This window comes from Brachyistius frenatus, unplaced genomic scaffold, assembly GCF_029030835.1.
Source record: "Brachyistius frenatus isolate BFR_SWC_R1_liver_20210118 unplaced genomic scaffold, ASM2903083v1 Contig_87, whole genome shotgun sequence".
Classification (NCBI taxonomy): Eukaryota; Metazoa; Chordata; class Actinopteri; family Embiotocidae; genus Brachyistius; species Brachyistius frenatus.
Window position 1 is genome coordinate 1,510,001 of NW_027210686.1, and position 17,178 is coordinate 1,527,178.

At 45.2% G+C, this 17,178-nt stretch overlaps 2 protein-coding genes across 2 annotated transcripts in view; both read left to right on the top strand.

The window, feature by feature from the left end:
- The window catches only part of hoxb5a (homeobox B5a), a 3,611-nt gene extending 375 nt beyond the window's left edge, over positions 1–3,236 (top strand). Inside the window, exons 1-2 of the mRNA XM_069709941.1 lie at positions 1–525; positions 1,813–3,236. The exon at positions 1–525 is cut by the window's left edge and continues 375 nt beyond it. Coding sequence (XP_069566042.1) covers positions 1–525; positions 1,813–2,060 — 773 coding nt within the window. The 3' untranslated portion in view covers positions 2,061–3,236. The remainder of the gene's footprint in view (positions 526–1,812) is intronic.
- A 9,822-nt stretch (positions 3,237–13,058) lies between these two features.
- hoxb3a (homeobox B3a) overlaps positions 13,059–17,178 on the top strand; it is a 49,465-nt gene continuing 45,345 nt past the window's right edge. The window contains exon 1 of the mRNA XM_069709925.1: positions 13,059–13,213. The gene's annotated coding sequence lies outside the window, so the exon portion shown is untranslated. The remainder of the gene's footprint in view (positions 13,214–17,178) is intronic.

The following is a 17,178-nucleotide window of genomic DNA, read 5'->3' on the forward strand; positions in this document are numbered from 1 at the left end:
ACAGCTACAATGGCATGGACCTGACCGTCACCAACCGGGGAGGGGGGAGCAGCAGCGCTGCTAACACCGGAGGACACTTCGGGAGCGGCTCGGTCGTCGGGGACTCCCGGGGCTTCGGCTCCCCGGCCTCTGAGAGGGGCTTCAGACAGCCGGCCAGCTGCTCCCTCGCCTCCCCGGTGGACTCTCTGCTGTCACCCGGTGGGGAGAGCATCAAGCTGTGCGCACAGAGCTCGTCTCCCCGCACGGAGCAACCAGGAAGCGGTAATCTCAGCTCTCCAAACCTGTCCTCTGCGTCCTCCACGGCGCAGCACTTCACGGAGCTGGACGACGCGTCACCAGAGACTGAGGAGTTGCAACATAACCGAGACGCTGGTCACGGCAGCAACCCGCCATCCAGGACCGGGCGCCCGCAGCCCGTGCAGAAGCAGGAGGGCGTCCCGGCGGGATCAGCCGCCGGCAGCACGGGCAGCGAGGCTCAGCCACCACAGATATTCCCCTGGATGAGGAAGCTGCATATTAGCCATGGTACATGCTCCCCTTGTGTTTAAAGCTTATTAGCTCTGTATCATAGCAGTTATAATATTCATATTGCTGGCTCAATAGTTTGTATGGACACATGGGGCTGGTAACAGTTTAGTGCTTGTTGGAGCTGCACGGGGAGCCTCAGTGCTCTTTGTACACACACTAAAGATTCACCAGACTTATCGCTGCTTTGATTTGAGTAAACTTACGAATAGCTGAAAGACACACAATTAGTCACAGTTCCTTGTTTTTGTCTGCACCCCCACAAGCCTTCTTCCAGTATGTCAATTCCATATTTTCATATGGCTGTCAAAAATCTGTCCGCGAGGCGTCTAAACTTCCTAGAAAAGCACAAAAATACAGGTGGTTTTTTTACGCATTGCTTTACTGGAGATATTTCAAAATTTTTCACTGACTCTGAAATCAGAAATTTAATGCAGCTGCTCGCCCTCTAGTTAGCCAGCTGAAGAGATATGTATTAGCGTGTTTTCTGAGTGCATCAGGGTCCAATTCGTTTTACATTTCCTTCTGTAGAAGCATGGGACGGCGGATTGTTGCCCCCTTTGTCTTTTCTCTCCCCCCTTTTTTATTTCAGCAAATTCCACAAAAGCGTCATAAATCTGTCAGGGGAGAAGAGAGCCGGGCAGCAGAGCCCGACAGGCTGGGAGAGCAGACAGAGCCGGGTGGGAAAAAAGAAAAAGAAAGAGAGGCCGGGAAGTCTTTGGAAGCTGCTGCTCCTTTGAAAACTGAAGCTTTATTACGTGTGGGAACTTTATTAGAGAGGTGAGGGTGAGGACGGGCAATAAAGCTCTGAAGGGAGCTAGAGGGAGTGAAAAAAAAGGGGGGAATACAGAAGAGGGGTAGTTACAAAAGAAAATAATAACGTGACAAATAAAAGCAAATCTTTTAGCGCAGGCTGTGGAGTGGAAACAGCTGAAATAAAAGACTGCAACTAGAATGAGGGACAGTTTTACGCACTGTTTTTACGCACGTTAATTCTAATAAATCTAAACTGTCTTCTGCTCTGTGCATGTGAGGCTTTAGAAGAGGAAGACACCATAATATAACACCTGTAGCTCAAAAACTAGGATTAAATACAACAAATCTGCAGCTATCAACATCTGTGGTAGTGGCATGAGACCATATTTGGTGGTTCTGCTGTCCTGGGTCCATTTAGGATGTTGTCGAGTTTTCCTTCTATGTTGCCATGTGTCCGTTTCTTGATAGCGGCACGTTATGTTCGATCCACACAGGCTCCTTAACAGGCTTTTATCCGCTCCAAACCCTCAGATATGACAGGTCCCGACGGGAAACGGGCGCGGACGGCGTACACCCGCTACCAGACGCTCGAGCTGGAGAAAGAGTTCCACTTCAACCGGTACCTCACGCGGCGGCGGCGGATCGAGATCGCGCACACGCTCTGCCTCACGGAGAGACAGATCAAGATCTGGTTCCAGAACCGGAGGATGAAGTGGAAGAAGGACAACAAACTGAAGAGCATGAGCCTCACCGCCGCCGGCAGCGCCTTCCAACCTTAGAAAGGAAACCGTTTAAAAAGAAGATCCCATCCTGTTATTTCTCTGGGAAAGTTACTCCGACATGCTTCTATGGAGGGGAAAGAAAGACAAACGGCGGGAAGACTAAAGCAAAAGAAAATCACAGAAAACAACCGAAGAGGCCGGCGGAAAATGGAGCAGAGAAAGACGACGGTGATGAAGAAACATGAAAATAACACGTCCTGCTATCAACGGAGTACTGTACAACAACAGCGCAGCACTTTTTAATTGTTTGGCATGTTGGTCTTTGGTGTTTTAGAGCAACGTAAAAAAATGACTGTGGTACTTGCTCTTCAAAAAAAATCAACAACAAAAAACAAAACAAAAAAGAAAATCCTTAAATGTTCCTGTATGTCGTCGTTTTTAAAGTATGTGCTCGGAGGAGAGAGGTCAGGATGAAGACGTCACTGAGGCCCTACTTTACAACCTCGCTACCTACTTATTGTTTCATGTCTCAATATTGTTTTCATGTGTCGGTGTTTTGTAATTGATCAAGTGCTCTTTAGAAAAATTAGCATGTGAGCTCTTATTGTAAGTTATTTACATCTAATAACGCGTGTACCCCTCCCCAGCCCAAACAACTCCCTCTCGTTACTTGCTCCTGTTTTTATGGAGGAAGTGTGTGTGTGTGTGTGTGTGTGTGTGTGTGTGTGTGTGTGTGTGTGTGTGTGTGTGTGTGTGTGTGTGTGTGTGTGTGTGTGTGTGTGTGTGTGTGTGTGTGTGTGTGTGTGTGTGTGTTTCTCATCATCTCCGTATCGATTCACAATGCTGTGTATAGATCTATTATTCATAACAGTGTAACTGTATTATATTGTTATTATTATTGTAATTATTGGATCAATGTTTCAGAAATTATGTATATAGATATATATATATGGACATTTTTAAATGTGACCAGTTGGCTGTTTGCAGTTGCGGTGTGTGAGGTGTGTGTGTGAAAGTGTGTTAGAGTGTGTGTGTGTGTGTGTGTGTGTGTGTGTGTGTGTGTGTGTGTGTGTGTGTGTGTGTGTGTGTGTGTGTGTGTGTGTGTGTGTGTGTGTGTGTGTGTGTGTGTGTGTGTGTGTGTGTGTGTGCCTGTCGCAGAAGTGGCTCCCGTCCTTGAAGGCCTGTACGCTTTCTGCCAGTGAGCTTTTTGTATTTGTTTGTATCTCGGAGTTAAAATAAATAAATAAATAAAGTTGCTCATATTCATCAGAGGCAGACAAATTTGATGAGCTGTTCAGACGTGGAGGTGTTTAGAAGCCTCGAGGTTGTGCTGGAGGAGAGACCGCGACTGAAAACCTGCTGCAGTGCCGTCCAGACGGGCAGGTTGTGTGTCAACGGATTGTGAATGATAAGTGCAAAGCTCCGTCTCTCCGGGTCAGAGCGTGATATCACAACGCAGCCTGGGATCGTGTGGTTTGATCCGGGTAAATCCTATGAAAGGTTTGGGCCAACTGTCTTTCTGAAACGAGTCCACAATTCCTCCTCCTACATATTTCTGTTCATGGTTGCTACGCGCCATTTTGTACACATATCTGTGAAGCATTTTGTGAGATCTAACACAGCACGGCCTGAAACTAAGTCCGTTTTCAGCTCCTCCAACTAATTCAGCGTGAAAACAAACAAACAAACAAACAAATTGGGCCATAAAGAGGCATCGCACCGAACAGCTGGGTGGAGACTCGTTCTCTGTATTTCAGGCCTTTCTTGAAACCTGAACACCAGATTTCCAAGACGACAACCTCCTGGACCACAGCATCACGGCGCCAAGCTCACCAATCACAACACAAGCTGCATAAAACACCCAGAGGCACGCGCACACAGAACCGACACACACAGGCCAGTTTTCATCCCCGTCAACCCACTCTGACAACACAACATATTCCCGCGGTGCACGTCACTCTCAGACTAATTAAAAGTTTCCATCTCCTGGTTTCCAATCGTAAACAACCGCCTGAACTTTTACACTTACCGGCCGGTGCTGTTACAGTTTCCCTGCTCCTACAGCTTTTTTCTGAGCTGGTCCTGCTTGGAGCCTCATCCGGACACAGCCTCTATCTCCTGTCTGTGTGTGTTGAGATATTTTTGAGCTAACCCCCTTCTGCTTTGGGCCAAACTATAAAAAGGAAGCTTTGACATTTACATGTCAAACAGATGACGGTTTTTTATCTCCAAGTTGACTCGTAAAGATCAGGCCTGCCTCAAACCGATACCTCTCACTGGCTCCCCTCTGGTCACGTGGGGTCCATAAAGTTAGTTTTATGGTTTTGGGGAGTTGACAATGTACTATATATTTCACATTCTAGAAAGCAAGTGACGGTTTAACGGCTTCGTGGGGATCCTAAAGGGGTCAGTAAAGTAGGACAGAGCGGGAGAGGGAGGGAGTGTGTGTGTGAGAGAGAGAGAGCAGGCCACTACTACGGCCGCTGCTCCAGCTCCGGTTCACATCGGAGCCCGGCGATCTCCGGTCTGTTCTGCTCTGAACGCGTGGGTAACCCGGTGGAGGGAGAGAGCCAAGATGCACAGTAAGTAGAGTTTGAAGGCTGCTTGTAAGTGGGGGCTAAGCAGAGAAAGGAGCAGGGGTGGTAAAGAGAGAAAGAGAGAGGGAGGGGGTTGTAATTACCATGTCACTCACTCACTGTGGACTGCTCCTGTATTAATGCGCTCGCGGAGTGCCGCCAAGCTCTGCTGTATTTCAGACATTTGAGATTCCTTGTTGTGGCTGGCCCAGGCCGAGCGACTGTGGTGGCGTCACAGATGAAGTGAGATTATCAATGTGAGACGCACGTTTGTGTGTAGCCCAATTACACGGCCACGATTTGGTGTGTGCGTCAAGATTGCGCTCAGGCACGCAGAGGACGTGCTGTGTGTTTCTGTGTGGCGAGGTGACTGGTAGTAATCACAGAGGGGTACATTTGTACTGTGGTAATGTGAGTGTGTGTCCGTCTGTACGCGTGACAAACCAAAGTACAAGAAAACGTTAAGAACGTGGTTGGAATGACGCGTAAAGACGAGTGTCAGGAGTTTTTCCGTCCTGCGTTTTACGTGAAATGAATTTGCTTGGATAATAACTTGGATAATACATTCGCTGAATGGCTGATAAACTGACAGAGAACCACAGATGTTGTTTGTTGCTGTGTTTTTGTCATTTTTGAAGGCGTAAAACTCATCTGACTCATCTGTTCACTCTCCCTCTGGATCAACTGGATCAAACACCAGTTTTACGCACAGCCGTCGTGTGCGTAAAACTGGTTTTAACACCCTGATTAACAGTTAGAAAAAAAATTGTGTGCTAACGTCAACTAATAAATTGATGAACAAGGACACACACACACACACACACACACACACACACACACACACACACACACACACACACACACACACACACACACACACACACACACACACACACACACACACACACACACACACACACACACTGTAGTAATATGCACCCCCCCCCCTCCCCGCCCTTGGACTTTCCAGGCAGGATGGGTGTGAGTGTAAGACTGTCGTGGATACAAACATTTCCGAAGCTCCCTAACCAAGTCCTTTGAGGGTGTATTTTTCCCCAAAACTTGGGTCTGTTGTTTGATTCTTAGCAGACAAACACACACAGACACATACACAAACACACACACATGGCATGTGTACCCATTTGCAATTGTTTTTGTTGCCTAGAAAAGCTTCTACTTCTGCAGATCCACTCTGGAATACCAAAACGAAACAGAATATTTGATGGTCAACATGTTGTTGTGGAAACGTATCAAGCGCACCAAGTAAACAGAAATGTTGGTACAATTGTTAAGACATACATATATGTATGTAACCTGATGTAAAATGTCGTCTTTTTTTAGTACAATATTCACTTAGTTTCTGTAAATGAGGAATTTAACCATAAAAAGCGTTCATGTTAATATTTCATGTAAATATTTCCTATTTCAGATACTGCGGATCTCCACTGAAGCACACGGAGATACAGTTCGTATCTAACAGGTCAAAATTAATAGCCAAATAAAATGTTAAAATCAAAAAAGTTTAAGCACGTGCCACTGTCTGAACAAAATAAAATATCATTTGGGTTTCTAAAGTAATATGAGAACATGGGACACAAAACTTCCAGTATATCCAGTGGGCCTAATTCATTTCGGAAGTTCCATATTTAGCTTCAGTGAAATCCAGCAATAATAATAAAGCACGTGCATATATAAAATGTACTCAAATAAATCTCCCTTTAAAATAAACCGATACAACATTTTGTGGACGCAAACATCAAAATCCAAATGAAATCGTTCTGACGACGTGACGCCCGGTTTGTCCGTAAAATGAACAGTAACACGCTTGTTTTGAATGTAGTCATGAATGTTCACCGTTGAAGAGGCGGACGGGCTGATGTGATCTCATGAACTGACCGTGAACTGTGTGTGTTACCGTCTCACTGGCTGTAAATACGATGCAGTAATTTCTTCTGCGCGGGGTCATATCCCGGTGTATATTTATCCCGTTCATCTCAGGTGGTTGAGCTGTCTATCAGAGGAGTGACGTCATTATCAGACAATCAAATGAATAGGTGTGTTTTAGTGTTGCGTAGTGTGGCGCCATGAAGAGGCCTGAACACAGAGGATCATTAAGACATTTAGAAACAATCTTTGAATTTATTTTGAATTTATTCACCCTGTGACTTATTATCAAGTTGGCAGCCACATTTTTATATACTAAGATATAATGTCGCGAGGCCTCGTGAAACCTATTTATAAAGGGAGAGTTCGTTTGTTTACTTTTCAGCTTTGTGTAAGTTTATTTTATTTATTTTTACTGCAAATATATGTTTTCTGTTTTGATTTCATCCGTTAAACCCACTGAAGTGAAGATTTCCCTTCTCTGTTCACCAAAGTGTTTCTACAGTATTTCTATGGACCTGCTGCTTCTGTGGATTTGTCGGTCAACACTTAATCCGCTAATAAGAAAGCAAAGAGGGGGATCCTGCTTCCGGAAGCTCCTCTGTTCCCAGGCTCTCATGTCATATGTTCATTTACATGTGCAGCCACTCTGCCACGATGTATTTTCAGCCTGGGGATTCCTGGAGCTGCCGTCCGACACCGCAGTGATTCTTCACGACCGAACAGGAATGTAGTTTACAATCATGTTTGTGATCCCATAAATGATTGAGGCACCAGTGGAGAGGGGAAACCGAGAAGGAAGGCGCTCTGCTTCAAAGTACAAAATTACGGAAAATGTAAAAACCCGAAATAACGATGATGGTGACAAAAGCACATCTTTCCTGGTTTCCTTCTCTCCACGGTTTATTTTATAATAGTGCCGTGGTAAGATATGTACAGTAAAAATATTGTCACTATAATTTGAGCGAGAAAGGGTTCAAATTAACAACATTTTAGAGGAAGACTAAATAAATATATATATAAAAACAACAGCGTCTGAAATATTCTGTTGTGTTGCACCAAAATGATGTTAGGAAAAAAATCAACAACATAATAATAATAATAATAATAATAATAATAATAATAATAATAATAATAATAATAATTGGCCTTGCATTGTGTGGATGTTGTGCAGCCTGCTTTTTTTTCGATATGACCAAACTGAATAGTGTGTTTCTGGTGTGAGATAAACCTCCAGCCAGGGGACATGTGTGTGTGTGTGTGTGTGTGTGTGTGTGTGTGTGTGTGTGTGTGTGTGTGTGTGTGTGTGTGTGTGTGTGTGTGTGTGTGTGTGTGTGTGGCTGTCAGTTGCGGGGAGCGCGCGGTCCGTGAGGAAGTTTCAGTTCAGTAAACAGGAAGGCAAAAAAAAAAAAAAAACCTCCCAATGTCATTTTTCATCAACTTCCTCCTTTTAATGATGATACAGGAACCCACACCAGACACCCCCCATCGCGCGCACACACACACACACACACACACACACACACACACACACACACACACACACACACACACACGCAGGGACGGGACACGACACGCGTGACACAAATGTAGGTCCTTTCTTGTCGGTGCAGTGAGAGGCGGTGCCGGGAGGGCGAAGCAGCGGCTTTGTGCTGTGTGTGTCTGTTTCCCGTGTATGTACACAGGGCAGCTCCAGCCTGCAGAGCCGCTTCTCCTCGCCATTGTGTGTTCTGTGTGTGTTCTGTGTGTGTTCTGTGTGTGTTCTGTGTGTGTTCTGTGTGTGTTCTGTGTGTTATGTGCACGGGCTTGCTGCTCCTTTGAACCTGTCACAGGGCGCTGAGTTCTGGCTCCGCAGCTTGTGTGCTGGTGATGATGAGTGGGCTCAGGAGCTCTTTTCTCACTGCATGGCTGAGGTGTGTGTTTGCCTGTGTGGGAGAGTCTCGCGGGCTCCAGTGGGGTGTGATTCGGTGTGTTTAGTGGCAGGAGAAAGCTGAGAGCGGTGGATGACCGACGTGAACATCCTGTGTGTGTTTTCACAGAAACCGACTGTGTGTAACTTTTTTATTTTCTATTTCATCTCCAATTTGATCATCCGTGGCGGGTTCATTAAATGTGGGTTAAGCCCCCCTCCCCCCGCCGCCGGTTCCGTCGCAGCATCTCCTGTGATTGCTTTCCGTTTAAAGTGACATCTGACAGGGTGAACCGCGCAGCCACGCCTCATGAATAATGAACGAGAAGGAGTCACCGAGAGGTCAGCAGACAGGCTCGAGCCACGCACGGCCTCTAGTTTACAAAGGAGTGGGAAGAAAACGTACACACACACACACACACACACACACACACACACACACACACACACACACACACACACACACACACACACACACACACACACACACACACACACACACGTGGGGGAATTAACAGGTGGTTGCTTTTATTTGTCTTCAAGGGTTCCCCATTTCCGGATCAGAAGGGCGGAAAGTTTATTTCAGCTCAATTTAAATCAGGTCGGTAAATATTCAGTAAGAACACCAACATTCGTTCTGGCAACACGGCAAAGCGTGAAATAGACACGCACTACAGTAAAAACGTGACAGTCTTTTGCCTTAACGTCACCAGGATTTTAGGCGGATCACTACAGAAATCTGTTTGTTCTTTTGAAGTTATTTTAATGTTCCAGGTGTACATGCTCACTTGATATGAACCTTACACTTTAGTCACGTGTCCATAATGTGAACAAAATGTCCCGGCAGCGGTGTGATTCAGTGACTGCATCAGATAAAGGATGTTGTTGAAGCTAAATCTTGATTATCCCGTAGACAGTAAATATAGCAGCTTCTATCCCAGTAGCTTCTCCAGCTCCTGCTCACAACAATACCAAAGCAATCATAGTGATCATAAGTGGGCAGATGGCTGGTCGTCCTGAGAGCGGAAACAAACACGACTTCACCCTCTTCCTCGGTATTTCGTCTCCGCTGTGACTCCGGTGTTTTGTCAGACCAATTTATTTCCCAGAGAATTGCAGCTCCCTCGCGCCGCCACCAGAGCCCGCTTCAGACCAGGAGGACGCGAGAGAAGGAGAGCCGCGCGAGCCCGGCTGCGCTCCTCCGCCTCCCCTCTCCGCACGCGCTCCCAGTTCTTTTGAATGCTAACCGACGATAACCTGTGCTCACCTCCCGCCTCCCACCTCCCACCTCCCGCCCTCTGTTAGAACACACAGCTGTCAGAGCTGTCGCTGTGTGCAGCTGATGGATGGAGAGGGAAGGGAAGGGAAGCTCGGGGAGAGGAACCGAGGCTCCAAACCTGAATGGAGGTGATTCTGTGTTTTAAAGTATCCTCCACCGGGTGAGTGTCGGTGTTCCTCCTTCTTCTTCCCCCTGGTCTTCCTGGTCGACGAGGAGGAGGAGGAAGAGGAGGGTTAGCGTCAGAGAACAATATGACTGCACGTCCTGATGGCAGTTTACAGCAGAGTTCACAGAGTTGAAGGGTCAAGAGTTCAGAGTCGTGCGTGAGTCGTGCCCTCACTCCCTCCACTCTGCACCAATGGCTGTACGTCAAAGACAGAAGGGAGGGTGAAGGGGAGAAGGGGGGGTCCAACATGAGAGAAATGATAGCAGGAGTTAGAGGAGAGGTGAAGGCCTGACCTCCCCTTCCTTTCCCCGGTTTCAAAAGCTAAGCTCCTCCTGCCGCCGCGGTGCGCAGAGAGAGAGAGAGAGAGAGAGAGAGGCATGACGGGACAAATGGAGGGTTGGAGGTGGTGGCGGGAGGGGGGGAGGTATTCGGTGACATGGAGGTGGGTGTGTGTGTGGGGGGGGGGCAGGTGTTTGGCTCCACATTTTGTTCACACCGGCCAACATTTGTTTCAAATATAGAGCCTGTTTTAAAGATCATTCTGGACCTTTGAACATGAAACAAAGAGGAACCAAAAATAGTATAATTGGATTTATGATTATTACATGAACCTTTCAGCTGCTCTGGCCTTTTAAACAGAAAAAAACATTACAGGAATATAATAAAATATCACCTTTTCCTCTACGTTTCTCCAGCTGCAGTCGTCAGTGTGTGATCTGATCTCCCTTGAAAGACACTTTATTTCATAGATATGCAAGTCTGAAATTAGAAGCGTGTGTGTGTGTGTGTGTGTGTGTGTGTGTGTGTGTGTGTGTGTGTGTGTGTGTGTGTGTGTGTGTGTGTGTGTGTGTGTGTGTGTGTGTGTGTGTGTGTGTGTGTGTGTGTGTGTGTGTGTTCACAGGTGCATATAGTGGTTGTAAAGTGGTGGTTTCATGCTTGGAACTAACAGCTACATTGGAGAGGGAGTTCAGTGAAGCAGAGTTCTTCTTATCAGCACAGGCCTGTCCAAAATAAACTCTTATCTGACGCACCATCCACAGAACATTACTCTGCCTATCTGATCTTTCCATTGGAAGATTAATGTCCTTCTCCATTTACTTTGAGCTCAAAAGAACGAGCCTCAAACTCTTGTTATTCTTTCTTTTTCTTTTTCTTTTTTTTTTTTTTGTTTCTTTCTTTCTTTCTTTCTTTCTTTCTTTCTTTCTTTCTTTCTTTCTTTCTTTCTTTCTTTCTTTCTTTCTTTCTTTCTTTCTTTCTTTCTTTCTTTCTTTCTTTCTTTCTTTCTTTCTTTCTTTCTTTCTTTCCTTCTTTCTTTCTTTCTCGGTCTAGATGGCCAGGATACTAAGAATTTATGTCGTGGATCAATAATGATAATGAGAATAATATATATATATATATTATTGTTATTAATACATTTTTAACTATCTTACTAATACGAACAAAAAACTGGCAATATTTTCATTTATTAATACAAAGTTAAAATAAATAGGTTGCAAGTGGAGCAGCGCCTTATTGACCGGAAGCTCTGACCTCAGATTAAACGAGCTCCTGTTGAATTCGTGGATTGTTGGACCGTTTTTTGATTCAAAGGCGGAAAGAGGGCAGACAAGAGGAGAAATCCTGCACCAGCGAGGAGCAAAATGATAATTCAGTCAATAAATAATGCGCTTATTGACGCAAACAGGCTGCCACCCCATCACACACACACACACACACACACACACACACACACACACACACACACACACACACACACACACACACACACACACACACACACACACACACACACACACACACACACACACACAGTAATGACTGAATAACTAGATTCCATCTTTCTCCCGAGTTCATCCCGAGTTCACCGATTTCAATTCAGGTCTGTCGGTCTGTCAAACGGAGGCTACTGGTTTTAATATTCTACACCGTTTGCGCGTGCGCGGTCCTTCTGGAACTTATCGATTTCTTCCCATATGTCTCTAACTTTATAAAAGCTGAAGGGTGTTATTAATATAAATCCTGTCAAATGAATTGGACCTGGGTGAATCCTGATACCTGGAGCTACACGGAGTAATGATAGGAGGGAATAGAACCGTCGGTGGTTCTCAGCAGACAGTCCAATAACATCCGAATAAATCCACCTGATATTTCTGGAGCAGGTATCAGAGCCGGTTTACTCGAACTCAGCTGCAGTAGCTAAAGACTCATGTTCTACGAAATATTCCTTTTCAGGGCTCGGAGGGGACGGCGCGGCTCCGTGGTGGGTTCTCACGTCAGCGTGCACGGCGTGTCATTTATATTGCAACAACAAAAGGAAAGGGAGAAATGATCCTGGAAGAAAAGAAAAATCTGTGTGAGAGAAAGAGAAAGACCCCCCTGCTCCTCTTCCTCCTCCTCCTCTTCCTCCTCCTCCTCTTCTACTGACCATTTTTCTCCAAAGTAATGACTCCAACTCAATTTAGTATGACTGAGAGCGAGAGAGGGAGAAGGGAAAGAACGAAATGACAGAGAGCGGCTGAGGGACAGAGGGGAGGGAAGGAGAGGTGGAAATGGCAGAAAGAAAGGGTGTGTAGAGGGGAGGGGAGGGGGGCAGAGAGACAGAGGGAGGGCTTGGCTTGGCTCGGGGTGAACGGAAGGTCAGCGCGTCTCACCAATATTAAAATGTGTACCGGGGACGCGGGGTGACACGCCTCGCCCGTTAAACAAAGAGTGTGCCAAACTGGCAGATTAATCTGAAAACTTGAGTCCGTGCACACACACAACACTTTATGCCTTAAAGAGCCCACAGCCTCCGCAGCAGTCCTGCTCGGTGTCCCTCAGCCCCGCCGCTGCCTGTGACACGGGGAAACACGGGCACCGGGAGCCGACGCGGGGGTGCTCTCCTCTAGATTCTCGCTCGGATTTTACGCACGGAGCGTCGCGATGTTGATGGAAGCGTTGCGTCTTGTTTTCGAAGGATTCAATTGTCTCCAACTGTGAAGTATGCTCACGTTTGAGCACAGCTGCTCTCATAGCGTTATGTTGACGCTTTACCGGAGACCGGAGGCTGCGTATCTCTGCGCTTGTGCCGCCGTGCGTGTGAGTGTGGGTGTCCGTGGAAATGACAGCGACTTTTATTTTTTTTAAGATACACGAAGAAACAACCTGTGGCGTCGGAAGAAGAGAGAAGGGACACACGTGTGTGTGTGTGTGTGTGTGGGGGGGGGGGGGGGTGCTGAGGGAGGTAGGAAGGCTTCTCATTACGGCGGAAATAAGTGAAACACAGCTACCGATGCGTTGGACGTGTGAAGAAGACGAGGAACAAGAAGAAGAACTCGTAATAACATCAGGAAAACTGTGGAAGTCGGTGACAGTCGACGACATCAGAAGAGAGGATGATCCGCGAGCTGCAGAGGAGTGAGTACCCGAAAACACAAACCGCCTCGTTTAGACATCGGTGTGTGTGTGTGTGTGTGTGTGTGTGTGTGTGTGTGTGTGTGTGTGTGTGTGTGTGTGTGTGTGTGTGTGTGTGTGTGTGTGTGTGTGTGTGGCAGGTGCTTTGCCCATGCCGGGAGGAGGGAGGACCACGTGTAAGACTTGCTGCAGAAATCCCCTCCTCCCCTTCCTCGTTCTGTCCTCTTCCTCCTGTTTGCGTTCAGCTCAGACCTGATCACTTTATATGTCTGATCGATTACAGGCTGTGCACGTGCTCGGCCAAAATTAAGAGGTTTTTGGCTTAAAATATTTTTTTTTACTCCTCTTCACACCAACATGCTTTATTTAAAATTCTGCATGTTTACTATAATCATCAGGTTTTAATAGAAACATCCTCAGTCTTATATCCCCTCAACACACACACACACACACACACACACACACACACACACACACACACACACACACACACACACACACACACACACACACACACACACACACACACAAACCACATCATTATAGCTACCAAGGGTGAAGGCGAGGTCGTGGCCAGTGGAAGGTTAAAGGTCAAGCTGGACAACTTTCTCCCCCTGTAGTTTTTTATTTTATTCGGATGTATAATTGTCCATCAGTATTCTATACAATTTTATTATATTTGTATTTAATTATATCATAGTTTAATTCATTCTGAATCACTGCCAACATTTCAATCCGAAGATTTTCTGTGTTCTTGTAAAATAAATCCTAAAATGAGTTGCAGAAGCAGAAATACAGCCGGAGGTTGTTTGACTGAGCGTTTCTGTGGTTTTACCAGTTTGCATCCAGATGTTTTGTGCTGCTTTGCGCAGGCACGTGCTGGTCTTTATTTTCTTTTGTTGTTTGTTTACTTGAAAAATAAAACGCCCAGCTTTTACAAGTTGTTTCTTTTTTCTGTTTTCTGTTTAAATCCACTTCCGGTTTATTTCTGCATGTTTATTGGCAGCGTGTGAGGAGTGTTTTTCCCGTTTTTTCTGCATGTATGTATTAATCCGTGGGTTATTGCCTACAGAACATGGACTTGTTGTGGAGGTGCGATGGTCCTCCTGCTGCACTGAGATGGTTTTACAGCGTTAGTAGCCCGTGTAGTTGTCCCGGTGTCAGATGAGTGGCTGCTGCGCGGAGGGCCACGCGGGCCTCCGCCGCTCTGCCTTTGTTTTCTCCGGCCGTTTCTTTGCATGACAATAAGCAGGAACGGACCTCGATTTATTTTTCAAACTGCACAAAGGAGTAAAAGCACATTTCTCTTCCTTGTCGGTGCCCTTGGAGCTTCTTCACCTCACAATATTTCAGTGCATTGACAGATAATGAGGCCGTTTAACCCTTCAATCTGTTCCTTTCATTTTCTCTTTGTGGATTTTTAACTCTTCCAAACCCGCGTGGCTTTTTAAACATCACATTTAAACACAATCATTTTATTTTATTATATGTGGATTTTATTTTACTCGAAGCTGGCACGTTGTTTTTTTTAGGAGCCTAACTATTAATCTTGTATTTATGAAACTAACGTGACCAACTATTTCGTTCAAATAAGTCCATTTTAGAGAAGAGTTGAAGGTCGAGCATGGAGCGGAGATTTGTCTTTTTTTTTACTTTTTCACTCAGCACCTAAACAACAGAGTGTGAGGCCGCTGGGGGGACAGACCTGCTGGAAAGCCGTAAACACACACACACACACACACACACACACACACACACACACACACACACACACACACACACACACACACACACACACACACACACACACACACACCGTTGGTGTTTGAACTGTAAACGAAGCTGACCCGCAATAAAACGTTAAAACCAGATCCTGAAATTGAACACTCATTTATCCCCGCTGCTCCCTTTCGTAAAATATGTCGATAACTTATTTTATTTTATTTGTTTACAATCGAGTTAATTTTATTTTACATTTTTTACTGAAACATGAATTTCGATATTTTAATAGTGAACAGCTACTGACTGACTCGTGGTGTGTGTGGAGGCTGGATGTGTCACAGCTCGTGAAGGATCCTCAGCTGATTGACATGTAGCCTCATATTCACACTAAAGAAACAGCAGAAGAAAAGATGCTGCTTACTTTGCACACAATTAGACTTTATAGAAAAGTTTGACTGAAAACACACCTAGAGATGAATTCTTATTTTACATCTCGTGATATCTCAATCATTTCAGTTCGTTTGAAGGCAGTTTGTGTGTGTGTGTGTGTGTGTGTGTGTGTGTGTGTGTGTGTGTGTGTGTGTGTGTGTGTGTGTGTGTGTGTGTGTGTGTGTGTGTGTGTGTGTGTGATCTCTGCTCGGCACATTGAACTCTACCTGCTGCCGGAAGCAGCGGGCTCCTGAATGGCTGCTGGTGACAAACTTGACAGAGGGAAGTCAGACTCAACACACCTTGATCGATACTGAGCTGACCCGCACAGAGTGGGAGGTCAAGGTGACAGAAGCACGCCCACACCTGCCGGCGCCAGCACGATAGAATAGAATAGAATAGAATAGAATAGAATAGAATAGAATAGAATAGAATAGAATAGAACCGGCCTTTTCTCTGCTTTTGCCCTCCGGTCTGGTGATGTATGAGCAACTTTTGGAGGAAGCGGAGCAGCAATATTGCCTGCAGCAGTGAGGGAGTGTTCGTGTCACAAAATCAATGTGGGAGCAGGAGAAGAAGAGCAGGTAGAAATTACACGTGTGTGTGTGTGTGTGTGTGTGTGTGTGTGTGTGTGTGTGTGTGTGTGTGTGTGTGTGTGTGTGTGTGTGTGTGTGTGTGTGTGTGTGTGTGTGTGTGTGTGTGTGTGTGTGTGTGTGTGTGTGTGTGTACTCATACATGAATCCGTGTTTCATATATTAAATGATCTGTTTTCATCATAGCCTGCCAGTGTGACGGGATGTCAACTAAAATAGTTTCAGTTGAATTTTAGTTTTGGTTAATTTACAGTGTAGTGATGACGCAAGAAAAACAACAACAAACAGCTGTATTTATTTAGATAGATAGATAGATAGATAGATAGATAGATAGATAGATAGATAGATAGATAGATAGATAGATAGATAGATAGATAGATAGATAGATAGATAGATAGATATGAGTATTATAAATTACAGGCTTTTGCTGGTGACTTTTTAATTCAGTTAAATCAGTTTTGGAGACAGACTTTCATTCACCACAATGAAGAGATATTTATCCACTTCTTCTCTGCTCCATCCATTCTTCAGTCAGATTGTACGGAATAGTTTTTGATAGGACAGCGTCTCCTCGTGCCAAGTGATCTGTCTCTTCTCAGACTGTGTTCATCCTGTGAGCGCGCTGCCAACTATCTTTTCTGTTCCCTGTTTTTGAATAATTATAACTGGAGTTCTGATTAAATTGTGTCGGTATGTGTGTGCGTATGTTAGAAAAAAAAAGAAGAAAGTTTAGAGATACTTCAATTTTGGATCCAACTTGTTTTAATGGCAGAAGTGAACAAATTACACCCACTAAGAGAATATTTTAGAGGCCTGATGTGGCCTCCACTATAAACAGCCAGAGTAAAATAATAGTACTTGGTATTATAAAGGATATAATTGATAAATTTGATATAATATTTCACATAATTCTATATGTTTTATTCCTCTGCGCGCGCTCACTCGTTCGCGAGGGTGAGCGAATAGTAATCCAAAACGCATTGAGCCACAGTCCATTAAATTAATAATCAATGTTCACGTTGTTGTTTTTTGTGTGTTTAAATCTGCACATAAAAACACAAATCAACATTTCCACTGTGTGGAGCGACAGTGAAACAGACAAACCTGTTTTCTCTCAGCAGCTCCTTTATTTTGCGCTTTAGATTTTTAAATTGACAGAAGTGTTTGCAGCACTGTAACTTTATTTCCCAGAATACCCAGCAGCCGTGAGGAGGTCAGGAGTCA